General features: G+C 46.2%; 1 protein-coding gene across 1 annotated transcript in view; it reads left to right on the top strand.

Moving 5' to 3' along the window:
• The first annotated feature begins 913 nt into the window (after positions 1–913).
• The window catches only part of rdgA (retinal degeneration A), a 540,908-nt gene continuing 527,148 nt past the window's right edge, over positions 914–14,673 (top strand). The window contains exon 1 of the mRNA XM_084583554.1: positions 914–3,312. Coding sequence (XP_084439680.1) covers positions 3,131–3,312 — 182 coding nt within the window. The 5' untranslated portion in view covers positions 914–3,130. The remainder of the gene's footprint in view (positions 3,313–14,673) is intronic.

Consider the following 14,673-nt stretch of genomic DNA (forward strand, 5'->3'; position numbering starts at 1 on the left):
TATTCCTTCTGGTTGAGTCAAAAGCTTCCTGGTGTGCTGTGAAGAGGAACCACCTCCGGGAATTTCACTCTTTTTTGTTATTTGCTTCTTTCCCAGTTCTCTTTCTTATCTGAGAGGGAGGAAAAACTTGGAACCCGGAGTCTTCTGGAAATATTCCAGCGCTGGTACTGCATTCTTCTATTTCATGCGAAGTGTTCGATTCACGATCTCGTAAAAGAAAGTTTACGAGGGCTCGCTTACCGCTTGCGCACGCGAAAAAAAAAAAAAAAAAAAGCCTGTCCTCTTTTCCCGGAACTACTGCTTCTCGCTGAAGGCCGGTATTCGCCACCGAGGCTCTTTTTTTTAGCATACGACCTAGGTGCGACCATCACAAAAACGTCGGCAGCGCAGTCGAGAGGCGTTACGCCTCTTATCGCGACCAAACGGGGGGCGCTCTCTTGATAGCGGCGTCACGAGACCATCGTTGGCCAGTAAAGCACGAAAGCTTTTTTTTTTTTTTTGTCATTTGGCCGCGCGCGATATCCGCTTCCAGTCGGTCCTGGCGTTGTAATTTTATGAACTCCCTTGCGAACGCGCGAATGAGCAAACCTTAACGCAATAAACAGTGTGAAGTGTAGCGACATTTTCTTTCGTCATTTTTGCTGAAACTCTAAATAGGACAGCAGGACGAAAGAAGCTGAGCGCGCTTTCTCTATTGTCAGCGTCGATTTTAGTTTCTTCCTGCTCCGTGAGGCGTCATTGTTGTTTCAGGAACAGGAAACCACGCAACACAGACTCACACGCGCACAAACCAGCGGCCGAGCGTCGGCCACTGACTGCTACCGACCGAAACCGCTCACGCTCTACTTGTCACGCGCGAAGCGATACGATCTTTCAGTTTTTTTGTAAATGTATTACCGCTTGAGCAGCGCAGCGGCAGCGGTCTTCTCGACACTGAGTGTCGCCATCCCGCTGCGCATCTGCGATGTCACCATCCTAGTACCACTCCCGATGTGCCACCTGACTCCATTGTTCCCCTTTCTGAGCGTGCCTCTTCGTAGACTCTAGCACTGTTTTCCCTAGGTATCGCGGTTCGGTATTTAGCTTCAACCGCTATGCCCGCATAACGCTGCGACGTGAGTGAGATCAAGAGAAGTTTTCAAAAATACCAGGAAGGCCGAAAAACACATCCACAGACCGTTCTGGGCGTTAGTGGTGCAAACTCCGGAAGAGACGCCGAGTTCAGCGAAGGAGGCAACCCATTCTCGGAGAGGAACGAGCGAGCCCCTCTCTTTAAGCGCGCGTCTTCACGGCACTGGCAGCGAGGAGTCACGACGCTGGAATCTTTCACGGTCGAGCCGCGTGCGAGCGCTCCCGCCGTATTTATTCAAAAACACCTCGGCTATACGGTGACGAGGGAAGGGGCCAGCGAGAGCCCGGCGTCGCTGCTGGCGATAAGTGTGGCGCCAGGCCGATATATAAGTGATTGTGTTTGTTGTGACTGAGGGAAAGAGAAGAGGAGAGTGAGCGTCGCTAGCGAGCGCCCGAGTTTGCCGCTGGCGACTAGCACACAGCCGAAAGTGTGCTCGCTTGAAGAACAGCGGCGCGTGGTGCCGCTTGCCGGCTTGGCAGGCTTTTTGCTTTCGTAGCGCGAAATAAGCAGCCAAGCAGGCCACCCAGTGATGCGGTCTTCTGTTGTTTTTTCTGCATCGTCTATCTCTCGCCAGAGGATTGACGGCTCTGCCTTCGCGTTGATGCTGCCATAGTGGTGCACGCGCGGCTTGTGCCAACACTTTGTGCGGCTCAGACATCGTCTCCCCGTCCCGTGCCTTCCTCCGTATTGGTGGTGTTTGCTGCGTGTGCGCGCGTGTGTGTCGTTTGCACTTGTGTCACGTGTGAAGAGTTTCTCTCTCGTGAAAGTGGCGGAAAAGAGAGCGTTTCCGGCTTTTCCTCTGCGATGCCGAGTTGTGGGTGAGTCACGCAAGCAGGGTTCTTGTGTTTCGCCCGTCGCGACGTGTGCTGTGAAAACAAATGACCGTGTCCTGGCCGCGGTACCTGCAAACAACGCAGTGCGGCCGCGAAGGTCGCAGCGCTGTGTATCCGGTGTGGTGAAATATTTCCAGTTCGTGCACTCCTACGTACCGGACGAGAGTGCACTGTGAAAATGCTGACATCAAGCGCACTGACTTCAAGTATGCAGTGTTAAACAACCTATGCATTTCAGGAATAACTGCAAGTGCATCCTGACGCTGACGTTGTCAGAGAGAGACCTGGAATTGATAATACCCAAGTGTCGCCAAACATTCCTTACAGCGAGTTCTACCTCTTCCGATGCTGCTCGATACTGCTTGCGCATACTAAGGTACTAGCGCTGCCTTATCGAAGATCGGAGAGCCGGGATAACACACGTAGGGCTTGAGACAGAGAGTGACCGCTATCTTCCTTTAGATGGGCGTAGTGCTCATCACAATGACCAAACGAGCCAGTTCTGTACGGCATCTGCCTCAGAGCAACTAACTATATTTGGCAGTTGAACTGTTAGTGAGTGCAGAGCTAAGTGAATCTGAGTACCGTCGAATAGTGTGCATTCCAAAGATACCGCTTGGGAAAGGGGACTGCCTTCTTCCTATAAAATTTAAAAACAAAAGAAAAAATAACCTCTGTAAGGAGGCATGGTGAGGCCATCAGGCTGTTATCAGCATTTTTGGTGAAGCTGCGAAAGCACGGTGCCTGCTGCTCGACTGTTGACCTGTTCTTGCCGGCAGTCGGCGTACTGTGGTTTTCGCTGCGAACAACAGATGTTTTGCGCTAATTACTGGTCTGCGTGCAGATAAGGCAGGAAAGCGCTGTGAGCAGCCCACACGCTATCAGTCAGTTAAGACACTGTTCGTTTGCTCCTGGACAAGTTGGGCAAGCACCGACGCCGCTCACTTCGTGATTGGAAGCAGGGTACCTTGGATGTCTCATCAGTAAGACGTACTCTTCACGCTCTGGATGGTTTGCCAACGACAACTTCAGGAAATACCGACCCAGAAATATATCCGCTGATCGGCCGAACAGTAGGTCCGGTCAAAAGAACCGCATCGCCACGGACGCCGACAGTGTGGATCAAAAAGTGACGGACTTGGTCCGCGGCTTCTTGTGCCAGGACATGCTCTGTCCAGGAAGCTCGACGGCGGGGCCGTCCCATCAGGGACTTACGGGACGGTCCCGTGGTGGCCCTCGAAGACCCGGATGCTACAGGCATCGTCCGGCCGTGCGATACAAGATCCGGCCTGGACTAAACCCCGGCTACAGAGACATCAGCCCTCAGGTCAGCGTTCGATACTACAGGTATGTTCTGCAAATAGTGTATTTAGTCGGCAATTTTCTCTAAAGGGCCCATAAGGTCAGGGTCAAACGAGGAGTGTTATATTTTCGCACTGGTCGTTTTGAGGTGGCAGTAGGAGGAGGCCGAGTTCAATCGCGACTTTGGAAGATTACATTTTGCAGTTCTTTGATACCCATACAGGTTTCAGGTACGCCCACAGCGATTATCTCTTATCAATTTCAGCTTTTTCCGCCATCGTTTAATCGTTATACAACTGTAGGGTTTTGTAAAATATTCTTGGTCACATACGGGTCTGTGCTTCCGACGTATCGCAAAAATGGGCTTTTCTGTTTTCTAGAACTTGCAGACAGTGGATAAAATTGCTAGAGAGAGCTAATTGGCTACATTTTTGGAGGGAAAAAAATCTTTGACAGCTGCTGAAGATTCTCAAGTACATTCTCAGGGCATATTGTTGTTGCAGTGTAAACCTCCAACGCAGGGAAATTATCATCTTGCTTATCTTATCTCTACCTCAAAAATCTTATCTTGCGCTCACGACGAGCAGTTATAAGACCACCACTGAAAACCATTGGGGGCGTATTTTCGAAACCAAGTAGCAACACACTACAAAAATGTTATGGCGCAGTAAAGCCTTGCATGAAAAATTATGTTCAAGAACTTTGTCGAAAATTTGCTTATAATTTCTCGGTAATGAGGTTTCACATAATTACCTGCAATGGAAAAAAGAATATGAAATCAAATTGTATTTAATTTACTTTTTGTCAACGTGTCTTTCGATGTAATGCCTTAGTCATTCATAAAGCTGTATGCACCTTAGTACGGCGCTAATGAGGAACGGTGTCTCGTGAGAGAACATAAAATTGCTGTTGCACAATTTTACTGAAGATTCTGAATATGTTTATTTATTTATTTATTTTTTTAATTTTTTTTTTATTTTTTTTTTATTTATTTATTTCAGTACCCTCAGGGCCCGAGGACATTACAGAGGGGAGTGGGGTACAATAAAAGAAAAAAAGAAAGGAAAAGAACAGCAATCAGTATTAAAACAAATTTGAACAGTAGTATGGTTGAAACACATAAGCAAGTTACAGCAAAATAAGAATACAAATTATTAGTTATTGACATAGAGGTATGAGCGAATTGTATAAGCACACAAAATATACCACGTGAGCAAAACAAACAATTTTACTAGCAGGCAGGAAACAAAGTTGCTGAAATATACCATCATACACGTAATCAGCAGCACGATTCGGGGGAAAAAGAAAAAAAGTCTATAATAACAGCAGATGAACTAAAAACAATAAACAAATGGCAGTGTGGGAGAATTCAATGTTCTATGTTAACATCAGATTAGCTAAAGCAGATTTAAACGCAGAATGGTCACTCACTTCAACAACCGATGGGGGAAGGCGATTCCATTGTGCCGATGTGCTGGGGATGAATGAGTTGTAGAAGTGATTTGTTTGGCACGAAGGAATACCAAGGAATGTCTTCTTCGAAGCGTTTTAACTTAAGCATTTCCGGTCGCGTTTGTTTAATAAAGCTCCTGAAACAACCAAGGAAAGATTGCGAAAGAGTTTCCCTGAGTTCGAAGTAGGGTTGAATTTCCTTGTAGCAAACCTAGTTAAACATTAGTAACTGAACATCAGCAACACAACATATGCACTTAAGACTTCAGCAAGGTATGACAAAAAACAAAAACATATGAACACGGTTGAAGATTCAAGGCACGCGTCCTAACCGTGCCTTCCTTATAGTGGGCTCAAATTCAATCTTTCGGAGAATTTCTGACATACTTGCTGTCAGTGGCACTCCGGACGTATGGGCTGGAGCGGCCGCTGTCAGGCATCGGCTGCTGGCCATCACGTATAATATAGTCGACTGATCAAAGTTTTCACCATCACCACTATCGCTAGATGCCACAATTTCGTATACAACTTCTGTGCGCTTTGCACTTGAGAATTTCGAAATGTCGCCCTTTTTCTGGCCATCCAAAGGTGTTAATATTTTGTTTAATTTTTTTTATCACCTAGGCCGAAGTGCGCAAGTGGGTGATCAAATCCTGGGTAGCCACCGCTTGTCACCTTATGGGGAATGGCCTCATGGAATTCTATCGAACACCTGCGCCCGATAAAATGCAGTAGCAAAGGCGCTCAGTTCAACGGTCAGTTTACTTTCGAAGTAGAGCCGGCCGTCCATAACTTTTGCTAAATCTCGTATTAAGCTAAGTAGCCCGCGCGCGAACATGTCTTTGCGTGGAGTGAACACTGCGCACTATTCACCAAGTGCTCAGTAGAACTATTCAGTTAACCAGTAAAATAATTTTCCGGCCAAAAGTAAATCCTAAACGGTAAAAGTTCGGCGTCTTTTGAAGCATGGCAAATACTTCAGAGCACCCATGCAGTACTGTCAACGTGTCAAAATGTTTTTTTCCTTTCACGGTCCGTAAGCACAACACACAACTTATCGACCACCATTTGTGATATTTCGAGCAATCATCCTCAGAGCACCGCAACGTGTGTGAACTGCGGATTTAGGAAATTAAGTTAGCAGGGACACAGGACGGGTTTCTATTTCTCGGTTTATTAACTTTTTGTCTTGCTTCAGTCGCACGATACTGTTGCATTATTCAAGATGCGCCCACGACTTAAGTTTACAAGCGGGCCCTTCCTTCGACATAATGTGGCGGAGATCGCGCAAACTGTCGAGCTTGCTCAAAGCACTTCTGTCAAAGGTGCCCACGCAGCGGTGATTCTATCATTGCACGGCTTTGGGCGAGCTGCCAGTCCGCTGAGAGGCGCCACGAGGTGCGCACGCAGCGAGGGTGAAGGCAGATGCGGCGCTATTTTAAATTCCGCGTTAGTCAGAGGTCGCGGCGAAGTCAGGAGGGAGTACTTAAGATGATGCCACTCAGCTTTTCGAATATGTCTAGTTGACCAACTCTCCCTACCAATTCCCCATCCGCGACTCCCAAGATGAGTGTCGGTAGCATAAATGTCACAGGTTATTCCAAATGGCTGTAAAATGTCACACGCCTCGGTGGTGCCGTGGTTAGGGCACTCGACTTCTGTGCCCAAGTATGCGGGATCGAATCCCGGCCGTGGCGGCTGCTTTTGGATGGAGGCGAAAAACAATGCATGAAGAAAGACTAACCATCCAAGAAGACGCACACAGGAAAAAAAACAGAGACGTATAAATAAAGAGGCTGGTTTCTTTCTTTCTGCGTCTCAGTTTTTTTCTGTGTGCGTCTTTTTTCTTTGCTGGTTAGTGTTTCTTCATGAAATGCACGAACTAGCCCAAGAATTTGTTTTAGCGAAAAGCAAGGCATCCATATGCTGTGCAATGCCCGTGCACGCAAACCTCTGCTGGTCGAAATTTCCAGTCCTCCACTACGGCCATAGCCTTAAGCGCTTTGGGACGTTACCTCCACCCCCCCCCCACCCCCCCCCCCCCCCCGCATACACACGCACAAAAATGTGTGAAATTATTTACTGGGTCAGTGTAGTGATTCATTATAAGTTGTGTAAGGAGATACTCAGCAAATCAAGCCAAGTTTTATCTTCGCTGCTTTTAAAAATATAATTGCTTTGCCCAGTCATTCTGTTACCAGCGGCACTAAAACCTGGCTGCACATCCTAGGCCAGAGTTTTGTGTAAATGCTCCCTCCTTTGAGAGTGAAGTAGTTTTGACAGCGCAGTAAGGTATCAAAGGTGAGAACCGGGTGTTTTTCATGGGTCCTACCCGGCCTTTTTTAACATCCTCCTCATGTAATGATACTTGCGCTTTTAAGGGTGCAATACACGTAGATGGTAACGAAGAAAACATAGTTGGAATGCGGTCCCAGGGTTTCAAGTATTTCGGCAACGGGGCGGAAGGACGATAAAGAAATATGATTTGCTTGGCAAGCATAGACGGGGCTGTGTCCTGAGACGTGTTTTCATAAGTAGTGCAAATAAAGGAAATGCAAATGAGGGGTGTCAGTAACACATAGTGACATGAGGAAATACAGCTGGTTTTTGAGATATAAATATGTATTTTGTTTCAAATTTAGCGTGGAACATACTTTGAATTGTCTGCCGGCTCAATAGGTAGTTGGAAGTGGTATCTAACTGATATTGATGACTATTCTGAAACTTTGGCCCGCGAATGTGTGGATTCTACCACTAAGAGTTGATCTGAGCGTGCAATGCTTCTCCTCGTACGGCTGTCTCATTCGTGCGTCCAATGCTTCCCTTGTACGTGTCTTTCCAGCGAGTGACCCTGGGCCGTTGCTAATTTGTTTCTGTCCGAAGCATCAAGGCGAAGACCACGATAAACACGGAGAGGGGGTCTAATCCGGTTGAGATGGATGTAGTGCTGATCACGTGAATCTTGTGCTTTATTTCCTCGCCGCGTACTACATGGTTGAGCGGTAAGCGTTTGCGAAACGTTCTGGGTATCCAGCATCCACTAGGAAGCCGAAAGAAAGTGGAGGGTGTTGGTGCGCCAGAGAGACGCATGCACGGTGCGAGCGCAGTTCGTCTTTCGGGTCAATAATGAAAACGTATCACCGTCGGCGCGCTGGACCGACCTTTGGCGTCATCGCTTGTTCGCCGCCGCTATTTTCCCCCTGTGGCTCTGGGTCACATACGAGCAGCGAGCACGTATCGACCTGCACGAACCAAGCGGGTCCGAGGAATGCGGCTTGTTTTTCGTGTGTGCGTCGTCTTGCAAAATTTGTGTGGCCATCGTTTCTCCGAAATGCGCCATGGAAATTTCCTTGACGAAGGCGTTTTGCTGGCGTTCCCAAAAGGAAAAAAATATTCAGGATCACGAACGTACTGGCGCAAACTAAAACGTACAATTCGAAAAGGCAAATGAATGTTAATGTAATGTTAAAATTTTATGGACCTATCAAGGCTGTGGCTACGCGGTAAAACGCGGTGAGCGCACAGACAAACCGTACCTTTTTCGCTAGCAGGTGAAAGCACATTCAGCTTAGCAGAATTAGATGTCAGATGCACAAACAAAAGAGGTATGTGGCTAGAACAAATCATTTTAAAATACACTATAATTTCAGTCATTCGCAATTAATTCTGGATAACCGCTGTAGTTGCCCACGAGCAATGTCAATACTGCTCACCCTTGAAAAATATGAACCAAATTCAAGCAAGTTTAGTAATAGGATGGTTCATGTTAAATCACTGCAGCTGCTTTTGCTTCGCTGGGCGCCACTCGCACTCTTTGGAGATGGAAGGTGCCGTCTCGCTAGACCTCAACTGCTCCGTCTATAGAAAATGGGTAGAGCAGTAGCTACAGATCAGCTAGGTTACACAATATTTTCTGAGAAAGCATAAAACCCAATGATTCTAAAGTATATCAATACATAAAGTCAAAATTGTTTCAGGAAAAAGGCTCAGTAGGTCGGGTAACTGTTCCGGATAGTTCATACTACAAAAATTAACTGAGGCGCCCGTTCTTCTTTTTTTCGTACCAATATTCAGGATTCAAATTTGCCCGAGTCCATTTACACCGACGTCCCCTATACTTTACTAAATACTGCTTTTAATAAGTGTGCCCGATTGGAAGTACAACCTTTCTAATGAAGTGATCACTAATAGCTAGAGCGCTGCTGTGGACAATTAGAAGGGGCATACCGAACTCACATGTCCTGTACATAGCTAAAACGTCGCTCTAAAGCTCCTGTCAGAGCTTCTCTAAAGGTCTAATCTCGTTGAATAGGAAGCCACGCTAAGAATGCCCCAGCAAAGCAGATACCGCTTACGTCACTGCCTGCGTCAGCGCCTTCACCTCGCCGTTGTGCAGACCTCAGCAGAAGCATTAGCCCACGCTCTGGAGAGTGCCATTTTCGATGCCCCTCACTGAAATGTTCGCGCTGTTTGCGGAGTAGAGGAAAAGCGGGCTCTTCGGCCGGTGGGCGGTTGAAACAGAGGAGCAGGAACAGAGCTGTGACATGAGAGATGAACGAGGCGAGAACGTGACGTAAAGACAGTAGAGGGAGCAGCCGCTCTCTGAAGTACCTCCACTTTGACGAACCGTGAGCACCGCGTCGACATGTCAGGAACACGGTTTTGCTCTTTTATTATCAAACCATGTAACGCCAACATATATAGATTTGTGGTCATTAATCCACAAATCCTGAATTAGGCAATAATTAATAGTTTGGGCGATTATTCTGGACTCGGCAACTGTTATTACAGGCTAATGGAACACTATATTCCCTTTTCGAGCAGTGCGCACGAGAAACTTCATTGTCGACGGAAGGAGCATTTGCAACAACAACGACATAATTTGTTTACCTTGAGAATAATACGCTTGTGCTCCCTGAAACCTCATGCTAGGAAATAAACTGATTATTGGTTTCCCGAATTCAAATCAGTAACGAGCTTTAAGAAATACATTAACTAAGGTCCAAAATGCACACATAATGCCTTACGTTGGAGCGTTACATTTGATTTCATGTTGGGAATGTTGCCTATAAAGAGGTCAATAAGTCGAAATTCTAAAGGAATGGTCGTATTGGCTTTTCGCAAGTTGGTCATATCTTCATCGATGGTCTCTTGTTCTCATTCGTTCAAAAATAGAGAAACACTTCGGAAAAGTAGAGTTCAGCCTAGGGATTTTCTGGCGGCATCAGTAGCGTGCATACAGATTGGAGCACTATAAATCTATTCCGAACCTCGGTATACTGAAGTTTTGTATAATGCTTCCAGAAACTTTTTAAATGCTCTCAGCTGCTGTGGTGTGCAACATATGCTGAAAAATCCCAAGTGTTTCCCAATGTCCTAACATTCATGTAATGCAGTATTTGGAATCTAATTTATATAGACAGCACCTGCTCTACAGGGCTAAAATGCGTTAGTTCAAACATTGATCGATTGATCAGTCGTCCAATTGACTAACAGCCTGAATTTGATGTTCCTAACAGGCTGAAAGCTGCGCTGAAGTGTATGCATCCTCGCATTGCAGCCTTAGCCTTGCGCTTCAAAAATCCTCCGCACAAAAGACTTGGTTATGCGGATATCACTGAGCTCGTTTAATCAGCAAACCTTGCAAGATACACATTGCAAGAGCAGTGTTACCGGTCCACACCCTTTCAGTCATTCACATTTTCGCATTGAATGCAACACATTGGGATCCTCCGAGTTAAAGGTCATTTCCCTCTGGCGTATAGTTTTTAAAGCGGTGACAAGTGGAGTGTTCACTCAACGTGCTCGCCAGCCAGAAAAGCCGTGCCGTATCTTTTGCTATCGCATTACAAACAGCGATACCGTTTACTTGTGCAGCCGCATTCAGATAGTCGCCGTCGTTAGGACAACCATCGAGCGTGTGCGAGAAGAGTCCTGTGATCCAAAACTTGTCTCGACCGCATCTTGAACACCACTATCTTTCAAGCTGTTTGGCCAAGCAGCAAAAGTGCATTGGCGTATAAAATTTTAAAAAGGCTGCTTCGCATTGAAACTGTTTTACTTCATCGCTACTGGGTAAACTTATCGGACAGAATGTCGTAAAAATGTCCATGATCAAGCCCTGGGGACGTTATGCTTTTCACAATGGTGCACCACCACCTCGTTCACGGTTCTGTGTTCGGCTCCCAAAGAAAGAAACGAAACAAACTGAATAGGACACCGTGTGCTCTGTTTCTCCCGTGGGGACGTCACTACGGGGAAGTGGGTGGAAAGAAGGAGGCTTTTCAATTCTTGACGTTTCGTTTCGTTCAGACGTCGGCTCGTTGTTGATGCGATGGGTTCGGAAACTGTTCTGAGTTTTGTTTTTCTTGTGCTTTGGTGGCAAACGTTTCTTGCACGCCATAGATTTCTTGATCAGGTTGGGCGCATCGAACGTGACATTTAAACCGAGGTGAAGGGTGTCCTGCGGCGTGCGTTCGACTTTTCGGTCCGATTATTTTGCTGAAATTTTGTTCCCGGACAACAGCGTAACAATATCACGTGACAGTTTTGACACCCGACTAGGTCTAAATCGGGGCTCCGGTAACGTGATTAACTCGACAAATGATAAAAAAAAAATTGCGCTCGCCTTTGTGAGAAGATAAGGTGTAAGTTATTTCTTTGAAAAATTGTGTGGAGTACGGCAACAACACATTGGGACAAAAAATACTTAACACACTCACCTTGCTGACAAACCTATATTTTCTAGGTTTACTTCTTTGCTGCGATGCTGGTGAGCGAAAAGGGCTAGAGCTGAAATAGCTGCTGTTGATGTCGAGGCGGTCGCTAAGACATCTAGAGGGGACCGTCCACATCTGAAGTCTGGACGAAATAAACTTTTTACAATCCGAGTCTGCTGTCGCAATGGCGTTTTTTTTTCTGTTTTTTTTTTTTTTTTTTTTTTTTTGCGCTCATCGAGGTATTGTACTTAAATAGAGGCTTCTACCCCACTATATTCTTTATCTTAGAAAATAAAGGAGAAAAGCGTGCAGGGTAAGTGCAACGTCCAGAGAAGCTGGTCTGCTCTCGTTGCCATTCGTTTGACACCTTGTCGCGGCTAGAAAGTATTCCACTTTAGTTTGTTTCGCTATTTTATTACTATGTAATTAGTTTATTTACTGCGTGACGACAACCACCTGCCAAATGCCACCAGAAATGACCCGGCAGACGAACAGCAGAGAAGTTGGAAAAACCGGCCAATACGCGCTTTTGTGCTATACCACACGGAACAAGAAGTCCCTGGGGAAGAGCATTTGCATGAATGTTCTCCAGAGCACTGCGCAATATATGCGAACTTAAACTAACATCTAACCTAACTACGGCGGCGCTGCTGTATGGGCTGGCCTTCTTTTTAAATCTCCGCGGTTATAACTGCGGCAGTAAGCCCCGCCTCACTGGCTGCACCGTACTGTGTTGTGCCCTTTTTTCCCTGTGATCTTGAGTAGCAGTGCCGTTCTTTCCTTGGAATCTTTTCATCAAAGTGCTGTTTTTTTGTTTGTTTTTTGTCTACGTCATTTTTGTGCAGTTCTGATGCCTGATGTCTTATGTTTTTTCTTTGTTTCCGAAGTCCATTCGTGGCCTTTTATAGTGTGAGCAGATCACCAACACCTTAGCTCGTCACTTGTAAGTGTTCAGCCCATGACTCATTTATACCCCACACATCTATGTCTTGGACACCACTCGATGACGCCGCGGTCTTTCTACAGAACTGCTTTCCAGTCTGTATTGTTTAGGATAACGTTAGTCAAAATTTAAGCTCTATTTCACGCTGTGCTGCATGTACAAAGCGGGAAACATTCGCAAACCTGTCATCTGGAGGCGAAAAGCAAGGCGCCCGTTTGTTGTGCGATGTCAGTGCACATTAAAGAACCCCAGGTGGATGAAATTTCTGGAGTCCTCAACTACGGCGCCTCTCATATCCTGAGTCGCCTTGGGACGTTAAACCCCACAAACCAACCACAGACCTGTCATCGATGACGAGTACTCTAGAAGGGCGCAAAAGACGCGTAGTCGGCGAAGCCGGGTAAACCAACGATTGGTGCGGCGGTAAGCACTTCGAGGCGTCTGCTCGCGTTCTGTTAAGTCTGCGGGACCGAACGGCAAACGATGTGTACTTTTCGTCAAAGTGCCACGCCACGCTTTCAAGTATAGGCCTGGTCCTGCAGTGGCCACTTCACCCGCTTTCACCCTTCTTTTGGCCACCCTAAAAAAAACCCTATTTATACTGATCTTTTCTCTGTCAAGTCATCGTTAAGGGAAGACAAACATCCGGGGATTTGGCGTTTGTTATTACTACTGGCTTTCATAAATTAACACGAAAATCCTGTCACTCCATCTGGACAGACTCTACCGTGGGGTTCTGAGCATTCATGGACTACTTCTGCCTTCAGAACTGATTCATTTTCCACGTAAGCACCACTTTAAACTCTCGAGGATTTCGCATAGACTCCCCTCTCTTTCCCTCTATCTTTCATCTGCTCCACACCCTGGCGGTTTGCCTTTGACAGTCGGGGCTTTGGCGATCAATAGCGCAGCGCGCTGTTGAGTTTCGGCGGCTCGTTTAGGCAAGTCGACGATACGCCGCTCTGCAGCTCTAAGATGCCGACTCGCCGCATTCGCCCGCATCTCTCTTTGGAGCTAGCTACTACAACCCCGATCCTACGAGACGGGCTGTGAAGTTTTTTGGCGAACTCTACTCCTTAGTCGCATATAGTGAAAAGCGACTTTACGAATCCCTACGACGCATGCCCATAGCATTGCACATAACGTTTCCTCCGCTGCATTCGTTTCTGGGTGAATAGAAGGTATCCTTTACAAGCCCTCTGCGGACGCGCATTCGAGTAGTTTGGGCGCACTTGACTCACGTACCAAGCAGTTAGGCAAATATGGCTGGCGCTCGGCGAGAAAGTTTCTGCGGAGAAACCGTTAGGTCTCACGAGGAGCGTTACGTTAAAGGAGTTGATGCGAACGAAGTTGATGTAGATTGATGTGCAGAGGCGTCAAGAATAATGAGATAACCCGACCTGCATGAGGTGTTATTTTTTGTTCATGTTTTGTCTGGCTAAAGTATCGATAAAAATATACCACTTGATTCAGGGTTTAGAATGAGCAACCTCACAGCTTAACGCTTTTTCTGTTCTTGTTATTAGAATGTTCACTTGAAAAATAATTCCGATTCGAACCTAAATAACCCCATGTCGTCGAAATTTCCGGAGCCTTTCACTACTCCTTCCCTTATAATCTGAGTCGCTTTGGGACGTTAAACTCAATGCACCAAACGAAACCAAACTTTGCAAAATCCACTTCGCTTATTTTAGAAGCTGAGCTCTTACCCCGTTTGTAGCTTGCAGCTTGTAGCCATATTTACAGTTTTATCGACCACGTTCTTATAAGGGCATTTTTAGCTCCGGAGCCAAAATTGTGTCAGCAGAAACTTATACCTCTATTGTCTGTTATTTTTTTTATCTTTACAGAAAACTGTCTCTGCCTAAATTTGGAAATGTACTTTCTTTTAAGCACGTTCGGAAATTTTGTTCTTATAATGTTCTTCAACGACATCAGTATTTGGGCGAGGCCTGTGGAGACCGCATTCCATTTTGGCCTTCATATTGAATTTCCTGTAACTAACAACTTCGTGCCCCCAAATTTTTATTGTTTTACATCGTGCCTGCTATTTCTTCAAATAGTGGATGGAAAGAGTCTTCGCGCACAAAATAGCAGTGCTGCAAATGTAGAAGAAAAAAGCAAGACAAGAATTGGCACACTAATGACCAAACAGAGTAAAATAACCTTCGCATTCATCACTAGTAAACGAGGCCCCGCCGAGGTGGCGTAGTAGTTACGGCGTTCGACCACTTTGCACAAGGAAGCGGGATCGAATCCCGGCCCCGGCGGCTGCGTTTCGATGAAGGCGAA

The sequence above is a fragment of the Amblyomma maculatum genome, chromosome 11, assembly GCF_055883805.1.
Source record: "Amblyomma maculatum isolate TAMU_Amacu chromosome 11, ASM5588380v1, whole genome shotgun sequence".
Taxonomy (NCBI): Eukaryota; Metazoa; Arthropoda; class Arachnida; order Ixodida; family Ixodidae; genus Amblyomma; species Amblyomma maculatum.